This window comes from Oncorhynchus clarkii, chromosome 4 (assembly GCF_045791955.1).
Source record: "Oncorhynchus clarkii lewisi isolate Uvic-CL-2024 chromosome 4, UVic_Ocla_1.0, whole genome shotgun sequence".
NCBI lineage: Eukaryota > Metazoa > Chordata > Actinopteri > Salmoniformes > Salmonidae > Oncorhynchus > Oncorhynchus clarkii.
This window is the reverse complement of record NC_092150.1, coordinates 11,738,626-11,766,426: the sequence shown is the minus strand read 5'-3', so window position 1 is coordinate 11,766,426 and position 27,801 is coordinate 11,738,626. Positions and strand designations below refer to the sequence as shown.

General features: G+C 41.5%; 1 protein-coding gene across 1 annotated transcript in view; it reads right to left on the bottom strand.

The window, feature by feature from the left end:
• The window catches only part of LOC139406432 (receptor-type tyrosine-protein phosphatase eta-like), a 126,984-nt gene that overhangs the window by 7,291 nt on the left and 91,892 nt on the right, over positions 1-27,801 (bottom strand). Inside the window, exons 14-31 of the mRNA XM_071149003.1 lie at positions 15,700-15,960; positions 9,180-9,434; positions 8,740-9,000; positions 8,262-8,546; positions 7,823-8,086; positions 7,378-7,638; positions 6,160-6,417; positions 5,618-5,872; positions 5,125-5,412; positions 4,733-5,002; positions 4,337-4,591; positions 3,835-4,107; positions 1,670-1,933; positions 1,187-1,323; positions 892-1,045; positions 394-481; positions 269-313; positions 98-106 (exon numbers count right to left, since the gene is read on the bottom strand). Coding sequence (XP_071005104.1) covers positions 98-106; positions 269-313; positions 394-481; positions 892-1,045; positions 1,187-1,323; positions 1,670-1,933; positions 3,835-4,107; positions 4,337-4,591; positions 4,733-5,002; positions 5,125-5,412; positions 5,618-5,872; positions 6,160-6,417; positions 7,378-7,638; positions 7,823-8,086; positions 8,262-8,546; positions 8,740-9,000; positions 9,180-9,434; positions 15,700-15,960 — 3,883 coding nt within the window. The remainder of the gene's footprint in view (positions 1-97; positions 107-268; positions 314-393; positions 482-891; positions 1,046-1,186; positions 1,324-1,669; positions 1,934-3,834; positions 4,108-4,336; positions 4,592-4,732; positions 5,003-5,124; positions 5,413-5,617; positions 5,873-6,159; positions 6,418-7,377; positions 7,639-7,822; positions 8,087-8,261; positions 8,547-8,739; positions 9,001-9,179; positions 9,435-15,699; positions 15,961-27,801) is intronic.

The following is a 27,801-nucleotide window of genomic DNA, read 5'->3' as shown; positions in this document are numbered from 1 at the left end:
GACACAGGAGACAAGCATTAACACAAACACGTGTGACACCAAGCGACAGTGCTGCATCATTCAATAGTCTACTGTTACCATAAGAGTTAATACTCACACTTTAGCTCTGGAAATAAAGAGAGAGAAATTAAAAGAGAGTTATGTTAGCAGTTAAAGAAAAACTTAAGTAATTTTATGACAAATATTGTCTTATTTTGCAATTACAGAATTACAGTTTCATTAACTTCCAAACTGAGACAGAAACAAGTGAAAGATCCGAAGAAATCACCTCATGGAGTGAATCTGGATGTCTGAAGTGTCTTTCTTGGTTTGTCTGTAACAACAAAAGCACACAAAAATCATATGATCTTCCAAAAACATCTAATTTATCGAGTGATGATGATGATCGCTCACCTCCTCCAGTGGATGACTAAGGCAACGGTGATGATGAAGAGGATGGCAAAAACTCCAATCGTTACCCCAACAGCCACACCGATGACGGCTACAGAGAAGAAGGAAGAGAAAAAAAGGTAAGAGGACGCCTTGTGATACACTCCAAAAACCTTCATAATGCCTTTTATGACCCTATAGCGTATTATAAGATCTGCTATAAGCATTCATAACAGGTCAAAGTGCCTTATAAGTGCCTATATGAATACATTACTATGAATCCTTTTATAAACGTATTACATACAGGTGGTTTGTACAGTAAAAGAGCTGTAGCAACCTAGGTCCTGAGGGAGTTCCACAGGACTTTGGATGAACAGAGTTATCGTGACATAACAGTTTTAATATCTGTCAACGTCATTGTGTGAAAACACACATTTTCAAATTGTGAGGGTAATTATGTTGTTATATTCTATCCTATTCCATCAAATTTGAGACGACATTGCAATTGTTTTTCTCACATACCATTAATGCCAGTCTTGCAGGTGAGGGTTTGGATGGTGCTGGAACTCCCACAGCCCAGTGTGGTTACAGTCAGGGTGTAGTCTGTATTGTGCTTAAGGTCAGAGACTGTGTGGCCACAGGCTGGCGTACAGTCACCACTAGTGTTATAGTGTGCCTAAACCAATCAATAAATCATTAAATTATTAATGAAATCAATAACGAATTAATTTAATTAATCAATCAATAAATCAGCCAATCATAAATGTATTCAATGAATATTTGTTTTTATTTTTTGACCAGTATCTACTGTACTCACCTGGTCCTGGGGGCGTTGGTTGGTTTCATAAACAGTGATCTGGAAGCCCTGGTTCAGACCTTTGGGTTTGGTCCAGGACAGGATCACCTTGGGGTCATTAGGAGAGTCACACTTCAGGTTGAACACAGGGCTGGCATCTATGGCACAGTGAAGGAGACACAGAGGTTTTCAGTTTAGATTTTTTTTTCTAGGAAATGTGTAGACCATGTCTGAATTTCATTACAATTACAAGAGATCCAAACACAGTTCAAAAATAAAATACATCTAAAATAAGATCCATATCTGGATCAGTGTCTGTTGGTGATAGTAAATCTGGATCAGTGTCTGTTGGTGATAGTAAATATGGATCGGTGTCTGAAGCTGATAGTAATGACAGTATGTCCTTTAAATCCCTATACTGTATGCATTATCAATGCATCACACACTGGTGGTACAGTTTGGTAGCCTACGTGTGAAAGCATGTAAAGCATGTTATGATCTTACTGGTGCAGATGGAGTTTGAGACTGGAGCTCCCTTTGTTCCATCAGCTGTCTCTGTTGTCACAGTGAAATTATACAGACTACCAGGAACCAATTGATCGATGATTAGGTCTTCCAGAAGTGTGCTTGTGTTACTGATGATTAACCCAGAGTTGATCCAGATCACATAGTAGTGGTAGCTTGGTTTGTGATCCACAGGCTTGTTCCAGGTCAATGTTATGTTCTCCTCTGCTGTCACTACACTGAGGGACTGGACACTCTCTGGTCCTGGGAAATGAGATGTAATGGAGTATAGAGAGGTTAGTGTAACAATAGCTATGAATACAGAATACAAACGTCTCAGGGCTGGGATTGTATAAGTGGGTGTGCTTGAGTGTATGTGTTCAGAAATTAGTCTGTGTGCGTGTGTGTGCTTGTATGTCATGTATGTAGTGTGTGCGTGTGTGTGTGTGTGTGTGTGTGTGTGTGTGTGTGTGCTCACATGTCATGTATGTAGTGTGTGTGTGTGCTCGCATGTCATGTACGTAGTATGTGTTTGCTAAAATGTCATGTACAGTGGCAAGAAAAAGTTTGTTAACTCTTGGAAATACCTGGATTTCTGCATAAATTGGTCATAACATTTGATCTGATCTTCATCTAGGTCACAACAGACAAACACAGTCTGCTTAAACTAATAACACACAAACAATTATACGTTTTCATGTCTTTATTGAACACACCATGTAAACATTCACAGTGCAGGGTGGGAAAAGTACGTGAACCCTTGGATTTAATAACTGGTTGACCCTCCTTTGGCAGCAATAACCTCAACCAAAAGTTTTCTGTAGTTGGGGATCAGATCTGCACAACAGTCAGGAGGAATTTTTGACCATTCCTCTGAACAAAACTGTTTCCGTTCAGAAATATTCTTGGGATGTCTGGTGTGAACTGCTCTCTTGAGGTCATGCCACAGCATCTCAATCGGGTTGAGGTCAGGACTCTGACTGGGCCACTCCAGAAGGTGTATTTTCTTCTGTTGAAGCCATTCTGTTGTTGATTTACTTCTGTTGTTTGGGTTGTTGTCCTGTTGCATCACATAACTGTCCACATCATGGTTTGGGAATTCATTTTTCCGTCGATGATAGCAAGCTGTCCAGGCCCTGAGGCAGTAAAGCAGCCCCAAACCATGATGCTCCCTCCACCATACTTTACAGTTGGTTTTGATGTTGGTGTCCTGTGCATTTTTTTCACCACACATAGTTCCTTCCAAGCAACTCAACTGTAGTTTCATCTGTAATCCACAAAATATTTAGCCAGTAGCGCTGTGGAACATCCAGGTGCACTTTTGCAGACAACAGTGGCATCTTCCGTAGTGTCTTCCCATGAACACCATTCTTGTTTAGTGTTTGTTAGGTATCGTAGACTCTTCAACAGAGATGTTAACATGTTCCAGAGATGTAAGTCTTTAGCTGAAACTCTAGGATTCTTCTTAACCTCATTGAGCATTCTGCTCTGTGCTCTTGCAGTCATCTTTGCAGGATGGCCACTCCTAGGGAGAGTAGCAACAGTGCTGAAATGTCTTCATTGATAGACAATTTGTCTTATCGTGGACTGATGAACATCAAGGCTTTTAGAGATACTTTTGTAACCCTTTCCAGCTTTTTAATCTTACGTCTGCTGAGATCTATTTTGTTCAAAGCATGGTTCAAATCAGGTAATGCTTCTTGTGAATAGCAAACTCAAATTTTGTGAGTGTTTTTTATAGGGCAGGGCAGCTCTAACCAACATCTCCAATCTCATCTCATTGATTGTACTCCAGGTTAGATGACTCCTGACTCCAATTAGCTTTTGGAGAAGTCATTAGCCTAGGGGTTCACATACTTTTTCCAACCTTAAATGACATATTAAATATAGACAAGACAAATGTGTGTGTTATTAGTCTAAGCACACTATGTATGTCTATTGTTGTGAATTAGATGAAGATCAGATCAATTTGATGACCAGTTTATGCAGAAATCCAGGTAATTCCAAAGGGTTCACATACTTTTTCTTGCCACTGTGTGTTTAGTGTGTAGTGTGTGTAGTGTGTGTGTGTGTGTGTGTGTATGTGTGTGTGTGTGTGTGTGTGTGTGTATGTGTGTTTGTGTGCTCGCATGTCATGTATGTAGTATGTGTGCGTTAACACTCACTGGTCGTGACCAAACTCCTCCAGACCTTCTCACTCTGGAGCCCTAGCACTCCCACTGTAGCCACAGAGATATTGTAGGGTGTTCCAGAGGACAGACTGGGCAGTGTGTGACGTGTGTTTGTCAGAGTGACCGTCTTGTTATTTAGTTGCGTTGAAAGGTAGGTCACTAGGTAACTGAAGGTGGTGTTGGCCATCAGAGGAGCTTCACCCCACTCCACAGAGATAGAACTAGTGGTCTTCTCCAAGATCAGGATGGGCCCAGGCTGGTTGGGATCTGAGAGAGATTTGGACAGAAATGTCTGTTTATATAAGTTGCCAATAACATCTGTGAATTTAATTTCCTTGTAGAAATAATCTTGAACGTTATCTCTGGTTAAGTGAGAAAGAAAAAAAATGTGTCTTAGATTAAACAGTCGAAACAAATGAATGAACTCTAACAGATAAAAGAGGCATGCTTAGTAGAACTCTGGGCCTTCTCCCTCCATCTCCTCCCTCAAACTCACAAGTTGCTGTAGTTCCAGGTTCTGATGAAGCGTTGAAGGGCCCACTGATAGTGGTCACCACGGCTGTGTAGCTTCTGCCAGCTGACAGGTTAAGGAAGGATGTTGACCGAATGCTGGAATTCAGCAAATCTGAGAAAAGGACCTTGTTCAGATAGACGATATAATGCTCTACGTTTCCTCTGGGCGCTTCCCAGCGCACCACTATGGTACTGTTGCTACCATTGTTGTAGATGAACATATTGACAGACTCGGGCTCTGGTAGAGAGGGAGAGAGGAACAGAGAGGGGGGGGTGTTAGAAAGGAGAGAGGGGGAGATATGAAGCGATATGAACTCCTTTTGAGAGTTTTTAGAAAAACACCAAATAACTAAAAAGGTAAAAAGGAAGGAGATCTGACTTGTGTACTGAGAGGTTGAGACGGATTCTCCCTCTATGCTGTTCAGTGCCTTGACGGAAACACTGAAGGTGCATCTGGTTCCTGGTGTGAGTTCTGAGATGAGGTCCCCCTCTCCTGTCTCCGTGGTGCGGTTTGTGGGAGCGGACATGCACCCCTCAGTCTGGATACGGTATGTGTAACCACTCTGGTACTGAGGTGGTTTGGTCCAGGTCAGATTCACAGTGGTTGTGTTTACTGTAGAGGCTACCAAACCACTAACGGCGAATGGTCCTGGAAACAGAGGATCTTAGGTTAGTCTTCAGGATACAAAGAAGTGTATCATACTCTTATTAGTACCAACATACTCTTATTAGTACCAAACTGAGATTAGTTTTATTGCCATGGGAACATACTTGTAAAATAAGACACCGTCACTGGGGTTGCCATGGTGCCGTCCCCTGTGAGTGTTGTCACTGTAAAGGTGTAGTTGCTCCCAGACTTTAGCCCGGTGATGTTGGTGGTGTAGTTGCTCCCAGACTGTACCCCGGTGATGGTTTTCATGGTGGTGTTGGTGGTGACAGACTGGTTGGTGACCTCCACTCTGAAGGTGTAGCCTGGTTTGCTCTCTGGTTGAAACCAGACTAGAGTCACACTGGTGGTTGTGATTCCTGCCTCAATCAGTCTGATCACAGACTGGGGCCCTGGGACAAAGGAACAACAAAGATAATTAACAAACATGTTCAATCTGTGTGTGTGTACACATGAGGATGTGTGTAACGGACGTCATGCTTTGCGAGTACCGCTTCCTCCTGATTCGTCTCACACCGGGGCTCAAACCCAGACCTACTTGCTAGCACATGTGCTGTGTAGATACAGTGTAAATGTTTGTGTTCAGTAGTCACTCACTGGTAGAGTTGGCCGTCGTCACCACTGTGCTCTGGTAGTCAAACGGCCCTACAGTTACCACAGAGATGTTGTAGAGAGTTCCAGACCGGAGGTTCTTCAGGAGGGTCCAGTTGTGTTCCGTCAGGTTCTGCCGGTCCAGATGGAACACAGAGAAGCTGTACTGACCTAGGTCCATGTCCAGGGGTCGGGCCCAGCTGATGTTGATGGAACCAGTAGTCTGGTCCACCACCATGATGCCTCCAGGAGGGTTGGGATCTGGGAACAAGCCAGGGAGAAGTCACTTATGGAAGAGATTGCCAATGGAGTGTCTCAGGCATGGGATTACATCAGACAACATTCCATCTAGATTATGATCCATCTCTGGCATTGTGCTGTATATGCTATTCAGAAAAATATAGAATGAACTCATGTGGGTTAATGAAGACTTGAAAACCCAGACGTGGAATCTCCACCACCAAATATGAATTGAAACAAATTGGTCCATGCTAAACAAATGGAGTACAGTTGGAATGTTGGACTTTTATAGACATGTACTGACTTACACGTTGCATTTGTAACATTTAGTGCCTCAGTGAGTGGTCCACTATTGGTGGCCACTTTGACAACATAAACTTTCCCTGGCTTCAGGTTCTGGAACACAACTGATAGATAGTTGTTGGTGATGGTACGGTTGTCTTCCATCACGTTGTTTTTGTAGATAGTAACGGTGTAGTTGTCCACCTGTCCCATAGGTCTATACCAGGTCACACTCATGTTGGTTGTTGTTCCTATGGCGATGAGGTTGTTCACCACCGCAGGTTCTGAAGGGTGGATAGAAGGGATAAAAATGTTCAAATTTCACATTTTAGACTAGAGATGCAGAGATCTTAAGTGTTATGTTAAATGTGTTAATTGTGTCTTTAACTTGGCTTTTATTTTACCTTTATTTAACTAGGCAAGTCAGTTAAGAACAAATTCTTATTTTCAATGACAGCCTAGGAACAGTGGGTTAACTGCCTCGTTCAGGGGCAGAACAACAGATTTGTACCTTGTCAGCTCGGGGATTTGAACTTCCGGTTACTAGCCCAACGCTCTAACCACTAGGCTCCTACACTTAAGATATGAAATACGCACTGTCACCCGTCTCGGATGAAATCCACTTTGCTATGTAAAGAAGGTAAAAGTGAGAAGGGGAGAAAGCCAAGGGATGAAGGGTTGAAGGGAAGAAGGGATCAAGGGAGGAAGGGATGAAGAGTTGAAGGGAGGTAGGGTTGAAGGGTTGAAGAGAGGAAGGGATGAAGGCTGGAGGGATGAAGGATTAAGGGTTGAAGGTAGGAAGGGTTGATGGGAGGAAGGGTTGAAGGAATCAAGTTTTGAAGGGATGAAGGGTTGAAGGGAGGAAGGGTTGAAGAGTTGAAGGGAGGAAGGGTTGAAGAGAGGAAGGGATGAAGGATGGAGGGATGAAGGGATTAAGGGTTGAAGGGAGGAAGGATTGAAGGGTTGAAGGGAGGAAGGGTTGATGGGAGGAAGGGTTGAAGGGTTGAAAAGTTGAAGGGAGGAAGATTGAAGGGTTCAATAATTGTAGGGAGGAAGGGTTGAAGGGAAGAAGAGTTGAAGGGATGAAGGATTGAAGGGTTGAAGGGAGGAATAGATGAAGGGTTGAAGGGAGGAAGGGTTGAAAGATTGAAGGGATGAAGGGTTGAAGGGATGAAGGGTTGAAAGGAAGAAGGGTTGAAGGGAGGAAGGGTTGAAGGGAGGAAGGGGGATCTTTAGAACTGTACTTGTGCAGATTATCGTCTCCGTTGAATCAGACTTAACATCCTGGACGACCGTGACCACAGAGCAGTTATAACAGTTCCCAGGAGTGAGATTGGTGAAGGTGTACATCTCGACCATGGTTGAGATCTCTACCACAGAACCATTCTTGGAGATGGTCACCAGATAGGAGTAGGTTGGTTTGTGGTCATTTGGCTTGAGCCAGGAAAGTCTGATAGCGGTTGTGTTCAGACCCTCAAACGTGAGGTTACTGACCACGTTGGGCTCTGAAGGGCAAAGAGGGCAGATATCATATTAATATCATCTATAACACAGAATCATATCGCAGACAGTGTTATACACCTCCTGACAAACCCAGAGTAACTGCAGTTTGCTGGCTGACTAGAATGCACTTGCATTTCTCTTGGATTCCTCTATGAATACCTTAGGAAGTTTAGAACACTGGCTTACTAGTGTTACAGAATGTGCGTTCTGGAGTTCCTTCGCTTCCCGTTGCTGCTACCGTGGTAACAGTGAAGTTGTAGCCAGTCCCAGGTTCTAGGTCATTGACTTGAGTGAAGTTGGTACTGACTGTTTTCGGTACAGGGCCTGTAGCCTTTATGTACTGGACTCTATAGGTGTAGTAGTTCTTAACCTCCACGGGGTCAGTCCACTGTAGCTTACATGAGGAGTTGGACAACGGGGTGGCTGTGAGGTTCACCACCGGTTTGGGTACTAGGAGGAATGGAGAGAAAAAAATCTACCTTAAATCAGTGATCTTACTAGGATATGAAATGTGTTAAGGCATGTAGGATTATTAGAAAGTTTTCAGAATATTTCTGAAACATTTTCACAGTCAAATTGTCACCCAGAGCACAGTCTACTGGACGGTTGTCACAAGTCTACTCACAGGTACATTCCGATGCATAAACACTGGTGCTTTCTAGATTCTGAGGTCCCATGGTTTTCACTGTGATGGTGTAGCAAGTCCCAGAGGACAGAGAGGTCAGGTTACTGCTGAGACTAGCGGTAGAGGAAGACTGGTTTCTCTCTCCTAAACCAGTCCCATTAAGCTGGTAGCTGATGTTATAGGAGATGCCTTGCGCTCCAATCATTAGACCCGGGGTTGTCCATTGGACAACGATGGAGCCGGTTGTCCTCTCTGTGATGGTGAGGGGTCCAGGTGGGTTGGGATCTATGGAGGAGAAATAAGAGTGATGCTAGGAAAGTTGCAAACACAAATTCTCATTCACACAAACACACATTAGGTGCTTTAGCTTTTTCTTCAGGACAAAACCAGAGAAAACATTCTCACACTCTCATACAAACTTTTATAAACTTCAAACTACAGTAAATGCATAGTATGGGCATCATTGACCATGACTTACTGGTGGCTAACTGGACCTGAGCAGACTGGTTCCTAAAGTTTCCAGCTACAGCAGTCACTGTGACTTCATAAACCCTCCCAGGCTGTAACCCAGTGAAGATGGCCTCCCTGGTCTGTGTGGTATTGCTGGATGTATAGTTCAAAGCAGCATTAAATATGTTCACGCTGTAGTAGGTCACATTCCCGTTACGCAAGGTCCATGTCACATTCAGCTGACTGGTTCCTCGTCTCGTAGCCACAATGTCCACAGGTTGTTCAGGCTCTGTCAAAAGCACAATCGAAAAGGTTCATTGCAATGACTGATGGAAAATATGGACAGAAAAGAGAAAACCACAACCAACTTTGGTTAGATTGTTTTGCCATTTTCGACATTGACATTTCCACCTTATCCATGAATCCATATCCTTTGAATCATAAAATAATACTTGCAAAATAACATACTTGTTAAAGTGATTATTTGACTGTCTTCTCCTACAGTTGTGTTATCTCCAGCCACTGCAGAGACTGTGAAGATGTACTGCACTCCAGCAGTCAGCCCAGTAATGGTAGTGAAGGTTTTAGGGACATTCTGACTAATACTGGCACCAGTCCACTTTACTCTATAGAAGAAGCTGTTTCCCTCTGGTTGAGTCCAGTTCAGATACACAGATGATGTTGTGATTTCAGAGACAAAGAGGTTGCGGACAACTGCAGGCTCTGTAATGGAGGAATAGGGATTTTTTTTAAATGACACTAATATAAACATTTTAAAACAATGTGATTTTATTTAATCAGGTAAGTTGACTGAGAATACACTCATTTACAGCAACAACCTGGGGAATAGTTACAGGGGAGAGGATGAATGAGCCAATTGTAAACTGGGGATGATCAGGTGGCCATGATGGTATGTGGCCCAGATTGGGAATTTAGCCAGGACACCGGGGTTAACACCCCTACTCTTACAATAAGTGCCATGGGATATTTAGTGACCACAGAGAGTCAGGACAACCGTTCAACGTCCCATCCAAAAGACAGCACTCTACACAGGGAAATGGGAAACATTTTTAGACTTGAGGAAAGAGTGCCTACTACTGGACCTCCAACACCACTTCCAGCAGCATCTGGTCTCCCATCTAGGGACTAACCAGGACCAACCCTGCTTAGCTTAAGAAGCCAGCCAGCAGTGGAACGCAGGGTGGTATGCTGCTGACTAATATTCTTATATTCATAAATGTTCTTATTTTACCTTTATTTAACTAGGCAAGTTAGTGAAGAACAAATTCGTATTTACAATGACAGCCTAGGAACAGTGGGTTAACTGCCTTGTTCAGTGGCAGAAAGGCAGATTTCTACCTTGTCAGCTCAGGAATTTAATCTAGCAACCTTTTGGTTACTGGCAAAATGTTCTAACCACTAGGTCACCTGCCGCCCCATTGATCGATTGCTTGCTACATCATTTGTTTTTACTTTTGCATTATTTACATACACTATATATACCAAAGTATGTGGACACCCCATCAAATTAGTGGATTTGGCTATAGTGTCTTAGCTTGTATTACTAATTTATATAATAAGAAAGACTCCAAGGAAGTGAACTGGAGCTTCACATTTACTAAAGCTAGTTAGTACAAGAATAACATAGAGCAACACTACGCATGACCAAGGGTGCTCCGTTCTTAAAGGGGACAGTAATTAACAGAACAGAACATTCCTTCTCTAATACAATGAGAATTACTTTTACCAAACCACAAGTGAAACATTTCCCAGAAATTGTTGTAGTTATTTTGTATCTTTGATTTGAACTTGAACAGTGTACGTTTTTGGTTGTGTTTGTTTGCTTATAAGTCCAGTCTGTCTGGACAGGGCCTTTGTTCTGGGTAGCGCCGTGGATTGTCTGGAGACTCCTGCACATCCTCAGTGTGTGCTTGCTCCATAATAGTTTCTGCTATAGCAGCACCTTCATCCACAAGTTCCCTTCTTTCAGCCTGGTGTCTCTATTCTGCCCCATCGTCCTCTAGTTCCATGCGTGTCACTCCCAGGAGCTCTCTGTGCCTGTTCTCTCTCAGTTGTTGTGCTGTTTTCCGTGGAATGCATTTGGTTAATGTGACGCCACCACATTAGGACTGGGGTCACTTGAATCTAGTAAGTTCTGGGTTCCGTTTGTGCCTGTACTGTCCCTCTTGTCCATTTCCCTCCCCTTCTGTAGTCTCGCACAATCACTTCTTGTCCTGTTTGGAGATGGCGCTCCCGGCCACCGGAGAGCATCTTGGCTTCTTTGTTCAGCACTTCATTACGCCTGTTTGGCTTCATGATGTCCAGCTGTGTGCGGGGAGGCCTCCCAAACATTAGTGCTGCTGGGCTTTCATTTGTCGAGTCCTTGCTTTAGGGTTTGCACAAAGCGTTCTGCCAGCCCATTGGTGGCAAGGTTGATTCCATTTACTGACATGAATCTTGTAAACTCGTCACTTACGAAAGCTTGCGTGTTGTCGCATACCAGCTGCAGAGGCAATCCGAAGTGTGCAAACGTTGTTCTGAGACGACACTCTATCGTCTGAGCTGAGGTGCAGGAGTCAGTGCAAAACACCTCTGGCCATTTGGAATGGGCATCAACTATAACCAGAAACATGTGCTTTTCAAAGGGACCAGTATAGTCCACATGAATTCTCTGCCATGGCTCTGTGGGCCATACCCCTGGGTGGACTGGGACAGGAGCAGGCATGTGGAGGGTTTCCAAACATCCGCTATCAAATCAAATCACATTTGTATTAGTCATATGCTTACTAACAAGCCCCTAACGAAAAATGCAGTTTAAAAAATATGAATGAGAATAAGAAATAAAAGGAAGAAGTAATTAAAGAGCAGCAGTAAAATGACAATAGCGAGACTATATACAGTGGGTACCAGTAGAGAGTCAATGTGCGGTGGTACCGGTTAGTCGAGGTAATTGAGGTAATATGTACATGTATTTAGAGTTATTAAAGTGACTATGCATAGATAACAACAGAGTAGCAGCGGCGTAAAAGAAGGGGTGGGGCGGGGGGGCAACGCAAATAGTCTGGGTAGCTATTAGATTAGATGTTCAGGAGTCTTATGGCTTGGGGGTGGAAGCTGATAAGGACCTAGACTTGCCACTCCAATGCCGCTTGCTGTTCATTGTTTTCTATCTATTGATCCAAACCGGGCCACCAGAAGTGGATCCTCGAACAGCTTCATTGTTTCTTGATCCAGACCAGACCACCAGAAGTGGCTTCTCATGAGCAGCTTCATTTTGACAATTCCAACATGCCCTTTATGTAGTTGCTACAAAACTTGATGTTGGCATTGACTATCATTCCCCACATCAAACATCCTTGGTACATTGTGTTAGGTTCTATATTTATTTTCTTATTTAATGAGGCAAGTCAGTTAAGAACAAATTCTTATTTACAATGACGGCCTAGGAACAGTGAGTTAACTGCCTTGTTCAGGGGCAGCATGATAGATTTTTACCTTGTCAGCTCAGAGATTCGACCTAGAAACATTTCAGCTACTGGTCCAATGCTCTAAACACTAGGCTACCTACCGCCCTGGCAAATTAACCTTAGAACATTTCACGGAGTGCTGCTTTTGATACCATCGATCACCATATTCTTTTGGAGAGAGTGGAAACCCAAATTGGTCTACACGGACAAGTTCTGGCCTGGTTTAGATCTTATCTGTCGGAAAGATATCAGTTTGTCTCTGTGAATGGTTTGCCCTCTGACAAATCAACTGTAAATTTTGGTGTTCCTCAAGGTTCCGTTTTAGGACCACTATTGTTTTCACTATATATTTTACCTCTTGGGGATATCATTCGAAAACATAATGTTAACTTTCACTGCTATGCGGATGACACACAGCTGTACATTTCAATGAAACATGGTGAAGCCCCAAAATTGCCCTCGCTAGAAGCATGTGTTTTAGACATAAGAAAGTGGATGGCTGCAAACTTTCTACTTTTAAACTCGGACAAAACAGAGATGCTTGTTCTAGGTCCCAAGAAACAAAGAGATCTTCTGTTGAATCTGACAATTAATCTTAATGGTTGTACAGTCGTCTCAAATAAAACTGTGAAGGACCTCGGCGTTACTCTGGACCCTGATCTCTCTTTTGAAGAACATATCAAGACCATTTCAAGGACAGCTTTTTTCCATCTACGTAACATTGCAAAAATCAGAAACTATCAGAAAAATTAATCCATGCTTTTGTCACTTCTAGGTTAGACTACTGAAATGCTCTAATTTCTGGCTACCCGGATAAAGCACTAAATTAACTTCAGTTAGTGCTAAATACGGCTGCTAGAATACTGACTAGAACCAAAAAATGTGATCATATTACTCCAATGCCAGCCTCCCTACACTGGCTTCCTGTCAAGGCAAGGGCTGATTTCAAGGTTTTACTGCTAACCTACAAAGCATTACATGGGCTTGCTCCTACCTATCTCTCTGATTTGGTCCTGCCGTACATACCTACACGTACACTACGGTCACAAGACGCAGGCCTCCTAATTGTCCCTAGAATTTCTAAGCAAACAGCTGGAGGCAGGGCTTTCTCCTATAGAGCTCAAATGTTATGGAATAGTCTGCCTACCCATGTGAGAGACGCAAACTCAACCTTTAAGTCTTTACTGAAGACTCATCTCTTCAGTGGGTCATATGATTGAGTGTAGTCTGGCCCAGGAGTGTGAAGGTGAACGGAAAGGCTCTGGAGCAACGAACCGCCCTTGCTGTCTCTGCCTGGCCGGTTCCCCTCTTTCCACTGGGATTCTCTGCCTCTAACCCTATTACAGGGGCTGAGTCACTGGCTTACTAGGGCTCTTTCATACCGTCCCTAGGAGGGGTGCGTCACTTGAGTGGGTTGAGTCACTGATGTGATCTTCCTGTCTGGGTTGGCGCCCCCCCTCCCCCCCTTGAGTTGTGCCGTGGCGGAGATCTTTGTGGGCTATACTCGGCCTTGTCTCAGGATGGTAAGTTGGTGGTTGAAGATATCCCTCTAGTGGTGTGGGGGCTTTGGCAAAGTGGGTGGGGTTATATCCTTCCTGTTTGGCCCTGTCCGGGGATGTCATCGGATGGGGCCAGTGTCTCCTGACCCCTCCTGTCTCAGCCTCCAGTATTTATGCTGCAGTAGTTTATGTGTCGGGGGGCTAGGGTCAGTTTGTTATATCTGGAGTACTTCTCCTGTCCTATCCGGTGTCCTGTGTGAATTTAAGTATGCTCTCTCTAATTCTCTGTTTCTCTCTCTCGGAGGACCTGAGCCCTAGGACCATGCCTCAGGACTACCGGGCATGATGACTCCTTGCTGTCCCCAGTCCACCTGGCCGTGCTGCTGCTCCAGTTTCAACTGTTCTGCCTGTGATTATTATTATTTGACCATGCTGGTCATTTATGAACATTTGAACATCTTGGCCATGTTCTGTTATAATCTCCACCAGGCACAGCCAGAAGAGGACTGGCCACCCCACATAGCCTGGTTCCTCTCTAGGTTTCTTCCTAGGTTTTGGCCTCTCTAGGGAGTTTTTCCTAGCCACCGTGCTTCTACACCTGCATTGCTTGCTGGTTGGGGTTTTAGGCTGGGTTTCTGGACAGCACTTTGAGATATCAGCTGATGTACGAAGGGCTATATAAATACATTTAATTTGATTTGACAGGTGATATTTTGCGGTTGTGGTGCCTGTACCACTGCATCGATTTTGTCCTGTGTTTTGTGCAATCCATTGCGGTCAATTTCACGTCCACAGAAGACAATCTTGTACATGAAGAACTCCCACTTCTGTAATTTACCTGTAGTCCATACCCTTTGCTGTTTCTGTATGACAATGCCCCCGTGCACAGAGCGACATCCATACAGAAGTGGTCTGTCGAGAGCGGTGTGGAAGAACTTGACTGGCCTGCATAGAACCCTAACCTCAACCGCATAGAACATCTTTGGGATGAATTGGAACGTCGACTGCGAGCCAGGCCTAATCACCCAACAGTGCCCGACCTCACTCATGCTCTTCTAGCCAAATTAAAGCAAGACCCAGCAGCAAGGTTCCAACATGTAGTGGAAAGCCTTCCCAGAAGAGTTGAGGCTGTTATAGCATCTAATGGGGGGACAACCTCAATATTAATACTCTGTCCACATACTTCTTGTGATTTAGTGTATATAACCATTGAATGTTGAAGAATATAACTCATGAATGCCATGAAATTAGTTAAACTATCATACCCCATCAGAACCCAAAATATAATATTGTTTTACTCAAATTTTAAACAAACACTGCATAAATTTTAAACAAACACTGCATAGCCTCAAAATAAGAATAGGATATGTTTCTAACTGAATCTATATTAATGTGGATGCTGGCATTATTATGGATAATAAATTGTGAATAATGATGAGTGAGAGAGTTACAGACGCACAAATGTCAGACCCCCCAAGACATAGTAACCTCTCACCATTACAATAACAGGCCAAGGCAGCATTTTTGGGGGGGTATGACACATTGAACAAAAATATTAACGCAACATGCAACAATTTAAAAGATTTTACTGAGCTACAGTTCTAATAAGGAAATCAGTTCATTGAAATACATTGATTAAGCCCTAATCAATGGATTTCACATGCCTGGGAATACAGATATGTATCTGTTGGTCACGTTGTTTATTAAAGTAGTAAAATGAGAAGTATTTGGTCCCATATTCATAGCATGCCATGGCTACATCAAGCTCGTGACTTAAAGTTTGTTGGATGCGTTTGGTTTTTGTTTTGGATGCTACAATGATTACGTATAATCCTGAATAAAATATGAATAATTATGAGTGAGAAATTTAGACACACAAATATTATAACCCCCCCCCCCCCCCCCCAAAAAAAATGCTAACCTCTCACCATTACATTAACAGGGGAGGTTAGCATATCAATGAATACGAATAGTATCTGTGGCATTGAAACAATCTGACATAAAAGTATCTGAGTTACTTACTTGTATACTTAGAAACTGTCTTGCTCTGTCCTACAGTTGTGTTATCTCCAGCCACTGCAGTGACTGTGAAGAAGTACTGCACTCCAGGAGTGAGAGCAGTAACATTAAAAGAGGTTTCTGGGGTATTCTGACTGCCACTGGTATTGCCATCAGTCCATTCAATTCTGAAGAAGGATCTGTTTCCGAATGGTTCAGTCCAGTTCAGAAACACAGATGATGTTGTGATTTCAGTGACAGTCAGGTTCCTGATGACTTCAGGCTCTGTGCGTGCAAGAAAGTTATATTTTGGGAAAAGATCACCAGAATCATTATTATTCATGGTAATCACCATACAGTCTATATATATGATCAGAAGCATGCTAATTCTACATACATTTAAGGTACGTATGTAGGACACAAAAATGGTACCTCTAAAAACATATTTAAAGATAGTAAGCATTATAAATGACATGAAACGTTTTGGGGACAAAAAAAGGAGTTTTCAATAAAGGACAAGCACTTAATCATACTATCCAAGCCCAATTTTGCAGTTGATTGCAGATAAACACATTTCCTAAATATTCTGGATCAGTTGGAGTCTACACTCCCTTCAAAAGAGAAAATGATGTGAACCAAAACAACAGTGACTGACAGATATACTGGTTAAACATGATGAGTAATCCTTCAGTAGTCTTATCAGCAGCGACTGCAGCAACTATGAGTCTGTATTGCACTCCAGTAGTCAGCTCAGTTACATTAAAGGCTGTCTCAATGGTAGTTCAATTCATATCTCTACTGCCATCAGTCCACTTTACTCTATAGAAGGAGCATTTTTCCAATGGTTCAATCCAGCTCAGAGACACAGAAGATGTCGGGATTTCAGAGACAAAGCGGTTCCTGATGACTTCAGGTTGTACGTGAGCAAGAAAGGTGATTTTAGGGGACACTAGACAAGGGTTGGGCAGTATTCAGATTTGTATATCATCATAACGTCCTTCTCTCAGGCAGGAATTTACGGTATTACAGGCTTAGTACAGAAGGGGGCGCCAAGAAATTAGAAGCCCCTTGGGAGTCTGTTACCAGAATGCTAACAAAATTAGCACAAATGATAGCAAATTTCCATGGAGGTTGCTAGCTAAATATGACAACGAGCACAAACGAAAGCATTTTTTATTAAGAGACAGGCAGTCCAGCTCAATACTTATACATATATAGGAGATACCGATTGTAATTTTTGGTGAGTTTGGACATTTGCAAGCGAATGTGAACAAGAGACATTGTGCAAATGAACAGTACTGGCTCTGGAGCAGCAGGTGTAAATGCTGTGTCTGTGTGGAGTCCGGAGTTGCTAGGGCAACGGGACTGTCTGCTCTGCTCGAAGAAGATGGAAGCAGACGGGCTGATGGGGGAGAAAACAACGGGCCGAGAACAGACAAGAGAAAAAACTCAAGGAAATCGAAAGATAGTTGTGGCAGCTGTACAGATAACTTATCCAAAAGGCCTTTAGCTTCTCAAACACGGCAGAAAGACAACACAATATGATCACCTTATTCATTCAGTCACTTACTTAGACAACTAGTTAAATAAACTTAGGGGTCGCATTAATGCAGAATTCTTAGTTATACACACAAGAAAAATATATAAATGCATAAGAAATATCTTGCTGCATTTTGTAAACGCGGATCTAAAATGATTCTTATTGTGATTTCTGCTCAGCATCAGACAAATGTTGCGCTTCAGTTGCACATGAACGGGCATTCTACCAGCAGACAGAGGAGCTCTGACTGATGTGCGGCTACTTTACTCCAGCACTTTTCTCAGTGTAGCCAGCGTACTTTTCTTTGGTAAAATGTAAGATTAACTTTAAGAAAAACATTAGGAAAAGTAGCTGGATACATTCTCTCTATGATAAACATTAGAAATATGATGGCTAGAAAAGTTTTTGTAAGAAAAGACTGTACTTTTTCGTTGTAAGCTGATTTAGCCTACCAGCCAAATAGCATTGCGCTTCTGGTCTCATCTGATGAAAAATAAGCTATTTTCTGCCGAATGTGTTGCACTAATGTACTTTCTGTGAAGGAAAACTATAGTTGCACATCCCTGGCAACTCTGTTGACGAAAAAAACAACTGGTGACTTTCAATATAAAACGCAACCCCTGTCAATACAGCTTGACTCACCGGCTCCCGCTCTCACCAGTTGTGCTATTTATAAAGTAAAACGTGATTGGCTCAACTATTCTGGGGAACTACGGTAAGCTTAATAATGTCAAATAATGTGACAGGTGAAATAAAGAACCCAATCTGCGTTATCTTGTAACATATTGCACAAGTTGACTGCAGGTATTTACTTAAAAAGTAGCTACAAATATGAAACTGTATAGAAAAACTTCAAAGAAATAGTTTCAACAGTATTGGCGGTATTGAAAAACCACCTCGTGGCTATTTCATAACACCCCGGTACACAGTATACACGGTATACCGCAAAAGCCTACACTAGACAATAATATATCTTCAAAGACATCAGTATTAAAAGTACAATGCCACCGTTTTTATCTCAATATCAAATCATTTCTGGGGAACAATTAAGTAACTTACTGTGAATGTGTTCAACAAAAAACATTATATATATATATATATTTTTTTACAAATTTAGCTTCTTCACAAATAGAGCAATTTGTCAAGCAGGAAATGAGCTGGGACTGTCTAGTAGAGGTCTGAGTGGGGCTGGGGAAAACTTTAAACTAGCTGTTATTGGCAGAGAGGTTTGAAACTGTTTCTATTTGAAATGTATCGCAGGGTGATGTCACAGGGCAGGCCAAAACTCCTCCCACCAAAACAGATTGAAATGTCAGGCGTTTTCTTTCAAACAGCTCCTACATTAAAAGGGAATTAACATAATCTTCAGCATTTCAGAATGTTATTCCAACATCACAGTGTAGAAAAATACAATACACAGGAAAATCACGTGACTACACTGAGCCTTTAACGGCCACAATATCCACTGCCCAGAGGTATGGATCAGCCTCTAATATCCACTGCCCAGAGGTATGGATCAGCCTTTAGACATGAAAAATGTCCGTTAAGACCAAGAGTTCTACAACTCAAAAATATCAGATACAGAACGTTGCATAAAGCAGTTAAGAAATAGAGTCCAGACAATTTAAACTTCATCTTACTTGTAAAGAGTGAAACACTGATATTTTTGCCTTCAGTCATCTCATCTCCAGCCATTGCAGTGACCCTGAATGTGTACTTCACTCCAGCAGTCAGCTCAGTTACGTTAAAAGCTGTCTCATTGGTAGTTGTATTCATGTCTCTACTGCCACCAGTCCATTCTACTCTATAGAAGGATCTGTTTCCCAATGGTTCAATCCAGCTTAGAGACACAGATGATGTTGTGATTTCAGAGACACTAAGGTTCCTGATGACTTCAGGTTCTGTGCACGCAAGAAATTTACATTTTGGGAGAAGAACACACCATTAGATTACCTAGTACCTACCTACAGTACTCTATCCCAGGATTTCAACACTTTTGATTCCAAAAAAGAAAGAGGACCTTACCCTTCCTCTTATTGCCCTCTCATTGTTAAATACAGATATTAACATAATCATTACATGGTTCCACTTCAGAGAAAATATTAAGACCATTCCAATGAAAAGGCTTACTTGTAAAGAGTGCTTTCTCCTGAGCTTTTCCTTCAGTTATATTATCACCAGCCACTGCAGTGACCCTGAATGTGTATTTCACTCCAGCAGTCAGCTCAGTTACATTAAAGGCTGTCACATTGGTAGTTGTATTCATATCTCTACTGCCATTAGTCCATTCTACTCTATAGAAGGAGCTGTTTCCCAATGGTTCAATCCAGCTCAGAGACACAGATGATGTTGTGATTTCAGTGACAGTCAGGTTCCTGATGACTGCAGGCTCTGTGCGTGCAAGAAAGTTATATTTTGGGAAAAGATCACCAGAATCATTATTATTCATGGTAATCACCATACAGTCTATATATATGATCAGAAGCATGCTAATTCTACATACATTTAAGGTCAGTATGTAGGACACAAAAATGGTACCTCTAAAAACATATTTAAAGATAGTAAGCATTATCAATGACATGAAACGTTTTGGGGACAAAAAAAGGAGTTTTCAATAAAGGACAAGCACTTAATCATACTATCCAAGCCCAATTTTGCAGTTGATTGCAGATAAACACATTTCCTAAATATTCTGGATCAGTTGGAGTCTACACTCCCTTCAAAAGAGAAAATTATGTGAACCAAAACTACAGTGACTGACAGATATACTGGTTAAACATGATGAGTAATCCTTCAGTAGTCTTATCAGCAGCGACTGCAGCAACTATGAGTCTGTATTGCACTCCAGTAGTCAGCTCAGTTACATTAAAGGCTGTCTCAATGGTAGTTCAATTCATATCTCTACTGCCATCAGTCCACTCTACTCTATAGAAGGAGCTGTTTCCCAATGGTTCAATCCAGCTCAGAGACACAGTTGATGTCATGATTTCAGAGACAAAGAGGTTCCTGATGACTTCAGGTTGTACGTGAGCAAGAAAGGTGATTTTAGGGGACACTAGACAAGGGTTGGGCGGTATTCAGATTTGTATATCATCATAACGTCCTTCTCTCAGGCAGGAATTTATGGTATTACAGGCTTAGTACAGAAGGGGGCGCCAAGAAATTAGAAGCCCTTTGGGAGTCTGTTACCAGAATGCTAACAAAATTAGCACAAATGATAGCAAATTTCCATAGAGGCTGCTAGCTAAATATGCCAACGAGCACAAACGAAAGCATTTTTTATTAAGAGACATCCAGTCCAGCTCAATACTTATACATATATAGGAGATACCGATTGTAATTTTTGGTGAGTTTGGACATTTGCAAGCGAATGTGAACAAGAGACATTGTGCAAATGAACAGTACTGGCTCTGGAGCAGCAGGTGTAAATGCTGTGTCTGTGTGGAGTCCGGAGTTGCTAGGGCAACGGGACTGCCTGCTCTGCTCGAAGAAGATCGAACGAAGCTGACTTCTCAAACACGGCAGAAAGACAACACAATATGATGTCCCATCACCTTATTCATTCAGTAACTTACTTAGACAACTAGCAAAATAAACTTAGGGGTCGCATTAATGCAGAATTCTTAGTTTTACACACAGGAAAAAATATATAAATGCATAAGAAATATCTTGCTGCATTTTGTAAACGCGGATCTAAAATGATTCTTATTGTGATTTCTGCTCAGCATCAGACAAATGTTGCGCTTCAGTTGCACATGAACGGGCATTCTACCAGCAGACAGAGGAGCTCTGACTGATGTGCGGCTACTTTACTTACTCCAGCACTTTTCTCAGTGTAGCCAGCATACTTTTCTTTGGTAAAATGTAAGATTAACATTAGGAAAAGTAGCTGGATACATTCTCTCTATGATAAACATTAGAAATATGATGGCTAGAAAAGTTTTTGTAAGAAAATACTGTACTTTTTCGTTGTAAGCTGATTTAGCCTACCAGCCAAATAGCATTGCGCTTCTGGTCTCATCTGATGAAAAATAAGCTATTTTCTGCCGAATGTGTTGCACTAATGTACTTTCTGTGAAGGAAAACTATAGTTGCACATCCCTGGCAACTCTGTTGACGAAAAAAACAACTGGTGACTTTCAATATAAAACGCAACCCCTGTCAATACAGCTTGACTCACCGGCTCCCGCTCTCACCAGTTGTGCTATTTATAAAGTAAAACGTGATTGGCTCAACTATTCTGGGAACTACGGTAAGCTTAATAATGTCAAATAATGTGACAGGTGAAATAAAGAACCCAATCTGCGTTATCTTGTAACATATTGCACAAGTTGACTGCAGGTATTTACTTAAAAAGTAGCTACAAATATGAAACTGTATAGAAAAACTTCAAAGAAATAGTTTCAACAGTATTGGCGGTATTGAAAAACCACCTCGTGGCTATTTCATAACATCCCGGTACACAGTATACACGGTATACCGCAAAAGCCTACACTAGACAATAATATATCTTCAAAGACATCAGTATTAAAAGTACAATGCCACCGTTTTTATCTCAATATCAAATCATTTCTGGGGAACAATTAAGTAACTTACTGTGAATGTGTTCAACAAAAAACATTATATATATATATATTTTTTTTTACAAATTTAGCTTCTTCACAAATAGAGCAATTTGTCAAGCAGGAAATGAGCTGGGACTGTCTAGTAGAGGTCTGAGTGGGGCTGGGGAAAACTTTAAACTAGCTGTTATTGGCAGAGAGGTTTGAAACTGTTTCTATTTGAAATGTATCGCAGGGTGATGTCACAGGGCAGGCCAAAACTCCTCCCACCAAAACAGATTGAAATGTCAGGCGTTTTCTTTCAAACAGCTCCTACATTAAAAGGGAATTAACATAATCTTCAGCATTTCAGAATGTTATTCCAACATCACAGTGTAGAAAAATACAATACACAGGAAAATCACGTGACTACACTGAGCCTTTAACGGCCACAATATCCACTGCCCAGAGGTATGGATCAGCCTCTAATATCCACTGCCCAGAGGTATGGATCAGCCTCTAGACATGAAAAATGTCCGTTAAGACCAAGAGTTCTACAACTCAAAAATATCAGATACAGAACGTTGCATAAAGCAGTTAAGAAATAGAGTCCAGACAATTTAAACTTCATCTTACTTGTAAAGAGTGAAACACTGATATTTTTGCCTTCAGTCATCTCATCTCCAGCCATTGCAGTGACCCTGAATGTGTACTTCACTCCAGCAGTCAGCTCAGTTACGTTAAAAGCTGTCTCATTGGTAGTTGTATTCATGTCTCTACTGCCACCAGTCCATTCTACTCTATAGAAGGATCTGTTTCCCAATGGTTCAATCCAGCTTAGAGACACAGATGATGTTGTGATTTCAGAGACACTAAGGTTCCTGATGACTTCAGGTTCTGTGCACGCAAGAAATTTACATTTTGGGAGAAGAACACACCATTAGATTACCTAGTACCTACCTACAGTACTCTATCCCAGGATTTCAACACTTTTGATTCCAAAAAAGAAAGAGGACCTTACCCTTCCTCTTATTGCCCTCTCATTGTTAAATACAGATATTAACATAATCATTACATGGTTCCACTTCAGAGAAAATATTAAGACCATTCCAATGAAAAGGCTTACTTGTAAAGAGTGCTTTCTCCTGAGCTTTTCCTTCAGTTATATTATCACCAGCCACTGCAGTGACCCTGAATGTGTATTTCACTCCAGCAGTCAGCTCAGTTACATTAAAGGCTGTCACATTGGTAGTTGTATTCATATCTCTACTGCCATTAGTCCATTCTACTCTATAGAAGGAGCTGTTTCCCAATGGTTCAATCCAGCTCAGAGACACAGATGATGTTGTGATTTCAGTGACAGTCAGGTTCCTGATGACTGCAGGCTCTGTGCGTGCAAGAAAGTTATATTTTGGGAAAAGATCACCAGAATCATTATTATTCATGGTAATCACCATACAGTCTATATATATGATCAGAAGCATGCTAATTCTACATACATTTAAGGTCAGTATGTAGGACACAAAAATGGTACCTCTAAAAACATATTTAAAGATAGTAAGCATTATCAATGACATGAAACGTTTTGGGGACAAAAAAAGGAGTTTTCAATAAAGGACAAGCACTTAATCATACTATCCAAGCCCAATTTTGCAGTTGATTGCAGATAAACACATTTCCTAAATATTCTGGATCAGTTGGAGTCTACACTCCCTTCAAAAGAGAAAATTATGTGAACCAAAACTACAGTGACTGACAGATATACTGGTTAAACATGATGAGTAATCCTTCAGTAGTCTTATCAGCAGCGACTGCAGCAACTATGAGTCTGTATTGCACTCCAGTAGTCAGCTCAGTTACATTAAAGGCTGTCTCAATGGTAGTTCAATTCATATCTCTACTGCCATCAGTCCACTCTACTCTATAGAAGGAGCTGTTTCCCAATGGTTCAATCCAGCTCAGAGACACAGTTGATGTCATGATTTCAGAGACAAAGAGGTTCCTGATGACTTCAGGTTGTACGTGAGCAAGAAAGGTGATTTTAGGGGACACTAGACAAGGGTTGGGCGGTATTCAGATTTGTATATCATCATAACGTCCTTCTCTCAGGCAGGAATTTATGGTATTACAGGCTTAGTACAGAAGGGGGCGCCAAGAAATTAGAAGCCCTTTGGGAGTCTGTTACCAGAATGCTAACAAAATTAGCACAAATGATAGCAAATTTCCATAGAGGCTGCTAGCTAAATATGCCAACGAGCACAAACGAAAGCATTTTTTATTAAGAGACATCCAGTCCAGCTCAATACTTATACATATATAGGAGATACCGATTGTAATTTTTGGTGAGTTTGGACATTTGCAAGCGAATGTGAACAAGAGACATTGTGCAAATGAACAGTACTGGCTCTGGAGCAGCAGGTGTAAATGCTGTGTCTGTGTGGAGTCCGGAGTTGCTAGGGCAACGGGACTGCCTGCTCTGCTCGAAGAAGATCGAACGAAGCTGACTTCTCAAACACGGCAGAAAGACAACACAATATGATGTCCCATCACCTTATTCATTCAGTAACTTACTTAGACAACTAGCAAAATAAACTTAGGGGTCGCATTAATGCAGAATTCTTAGTTTTACACACAGGAAAAAATATATAAATGCATAAGAAATATCTTGCTGCATTTTGTAAACGCGGATCTAAAATGATTCTTATTGTGATTTCTGCTCAGCATCAGACAAATGTTGCGCTTCAGTTGCACATGAACGGGCATTCTACCAGCAGACAGAGGAGCTCTGACTGATGTGCGGCTACTTTACTTACTCCAGCACTTTTCTCAGTGTAGCCAGCATACTTTTCTTTGGTAAAATGTAAGATTAACATTAGGAAAAGTAGCTGGATACATTCTCTCTATGATAAACATTAGAAATATGATGGCTAGAAAAGTTTTTGTAAGAAAATACTGTACTTTTTCGTTGTAAGCTGATTTAGCCTACCAGCCAAATAGCATTGCGCTTCTGGTCTCATCTGATGAAAAATAAGCTATTTTCTGCCGAATGTGTTGCACTAATGTACTTTCTGTGAAGGAAAACTATAGTTGCACATCCCTGGCAACTCTGTTGACGAAAAAAACAACTGGTGACTTTCAATATAAAACGCAACCCCTGTCAATACAGCTTGACTCACCGGCTCCCGCTCTCACCAGTTGTGCTATTTATAAAGTAAAACGTGATTGGCTCAACTATTCTGGGAACTACGGTAAGCTTAATAATGTCAAATAATGTGACAGGTGAAATAAAGAACCCAATCTGCGTTATCTTGTAACATATTGCACAAGTTGACTGCAGGTATTTACTTAAAAAGTAGCTACAAATATGAAACTGTATAGAAAAACTTCAAAGAAATAGTTTCAACAGTATTGGCGGTATTGAAAAACCACCTCGTGGCTATTTCATAACATCCCGGTACACAGTATACACGGTATACCGCAAAAGCCTACACTAGACAATAATATATCTTCAAAGACATCAGTATTAAAAGTACAATGCCACCGTTTTTATCTCAATATCAAATCATTTCTGGGGAACAATTAAGTAACTTACTGTGAATGTGTTCAACAAAAAACATTATATATATATATATTTTTTTTTACAAATTTAGCTTCTTCACAAATAGAGCAATTTGTCAAGCAGGAAATGAGCTGGGACTGTCTAGTAGAGGTCTGAGTGGGGCTGGGGAAAACTTTAAACTAGCTGTTATTGGCAGAGAGGTTTGAAACTGTTTCTATTTGAAATGTATCGCAGGGTGATGTCACAGGGCAGGCCAAAACTCCTCCCACCAAAACAGATTGAAATGTCAGGCGTTTTCTTTCAAACAGCTCCTACATTAAAAGGGAATTAACATAATCTTCAGCATTTCAGAATGTTATTCCAACATCACAGTGTAGAAAAATACAATACACAGGAAAATCACGTGACTACACTGAGCCTTTAACGGCCACAATATCCACTGCCCAGAGGTATGGATCAGCCTCTAATATCCACTGCCCAGAGGTATGGATCAGCCTCTAGACATGAAAAATGTCCGTTAAGACCAAGAGTTCTACAACTCAAAAATATCAGATACAGAACGTTGCATAAAGCAGTTAAGAAATAGAGTCCAGACAATTTAAACTTCATCTTACTTGTAAAGAGTGAAACACTGATATTTTTGCCTTCAGTCATCTCATCTCCAGCCATTGCAGTGACCCTGAATGTGTACTTCACTCCAGCAGTCAGCTCAGTTACGTTAAAAGCTGTCTCATTGGTAGTTGTATTCATGTCTCTACTGCCACCAGTCCATTCTACTCTATAGAAGGATCTGTTTCCCAATGGTTCAATCCAGCTTAGAGACACAGATGATGTTGTGATTTCAGAGACACTAAGGTTCCTGATGACTTCAGGTTCTGTGCACGCAAGAAATTTACATTTTGGGAGAAGAACACACCATTAGATTACCTAGTACCTACCTACAGTACTCTATCCCAGGATTTCAACACTTTTGATTCCAAAAAAGAAAGAGGACCTTACCCTTCCTCTTATTGCCCTCTCATTGTTAAATACAGATATTAACATAATCATTACATGGTTCCACTTCAGAGAAAATATTAAGACCATTCCAATGAAAAGGCTTACTTGTAAAGAGTGCTTTCTCCTGAGCTTTTCCTTCAGTTATATTATCACCAGCCACTGCAGTGACCCTGAATGTGTATTTCACTCCAGCCGTCAGCTCAGTTACATTAAAGGCTGTCACATTGGTAGTTGTATTCATATCTCTACTGCCATTAGTCCATTCTACTCTATAGAAGGAGCTGTTTCCCAATGGTTCAATCCAGCTCAGAGACACAGATGATGTTGTGATTTCAGTGACAGTCAGGTTCCTGATGACTGCAGGCTCTGTGCGTGCAAGAAAGTTATATTTTGGGAAAAGATCACCAGAATCATTATTATTCATGGTAATCACCATACAGTCTATATATATGATCAGAAGCATGCTAATTCTACATACATTTAAGGTCAGTATGTAGGACACAAAAATGGTACCTCTAAAAACATATTTAAAGATAGTAAGCATTATCAATGACATGAAACGTTTTGGGGACAAAAAAAGGAGTTTTCAATAAAGGACAAGCACTTAATCATACTATCCAAGCCCAATTTTGCAGTTGATTGCAGATAAACACATTTCCTAAATATTCTGGATCAGTTGGAGTCTACACTCCCTTCAAAAGAGAAAATTATGTGAACCAAAACTACAGTGACTGACAGATATACTGGTTAAACATGATGAGTAATCCTTCAGTAGTCTTATCAGCAGCGACTGCAGCAACTATGAGTCTGTATTGCACTCCAGTAGTCAGCTCAGTTACATTAAAGGCTGTCTCAATGGTAGTTCAATTCATATCTCTACTGCCATCAGTCCACTCTACTCTATAGAAGGAGCATTTTTCCAATGGTTCAATCCAGCTCAGAGACACAGAAGATGTCGGGATTTCAGAGACAAAGCGGTTCCTGATGACTTCAGGTTGTACGTGAGCAAGAAAGGTGATTTTAGGGGACACTAGACAAGGGTTGGGCAGTATTCAGATTTGTATATCATCATAACGTCCTTCTCTCAGGCAGGAATTTACGGTATTACAGGCTTAGTACAGAAGGGGGCGCCAAGAAATTAGAAGCCCCTTGGGAGTCTGTTACCAGAATGCTAACAAAATTAGCACAAATGATAGCAAATTTCCATGGAGGTTGCTAGCTAAATATGACAACGAGCACAAACGAAAGCATTTTTTATTAAGAGACAGGCAGTCCAGCTCAATACTTATACATATATAGGAGATACCGATTGTAATTTTTGGTGAGTTTGGACATTTGCAAGCGAATGTGAACAAGAGACATTGTGCAAATGAACAGTACTGGCTCTGGAGCAGCAGGTGTAAATGCTGTGTCTGTGTGGAGTCCGGAGTTGCTAGGGCAACGGGACTGTCTGCTCTGCTCGAAGAAGATGGAAGCAGACGGGCTGA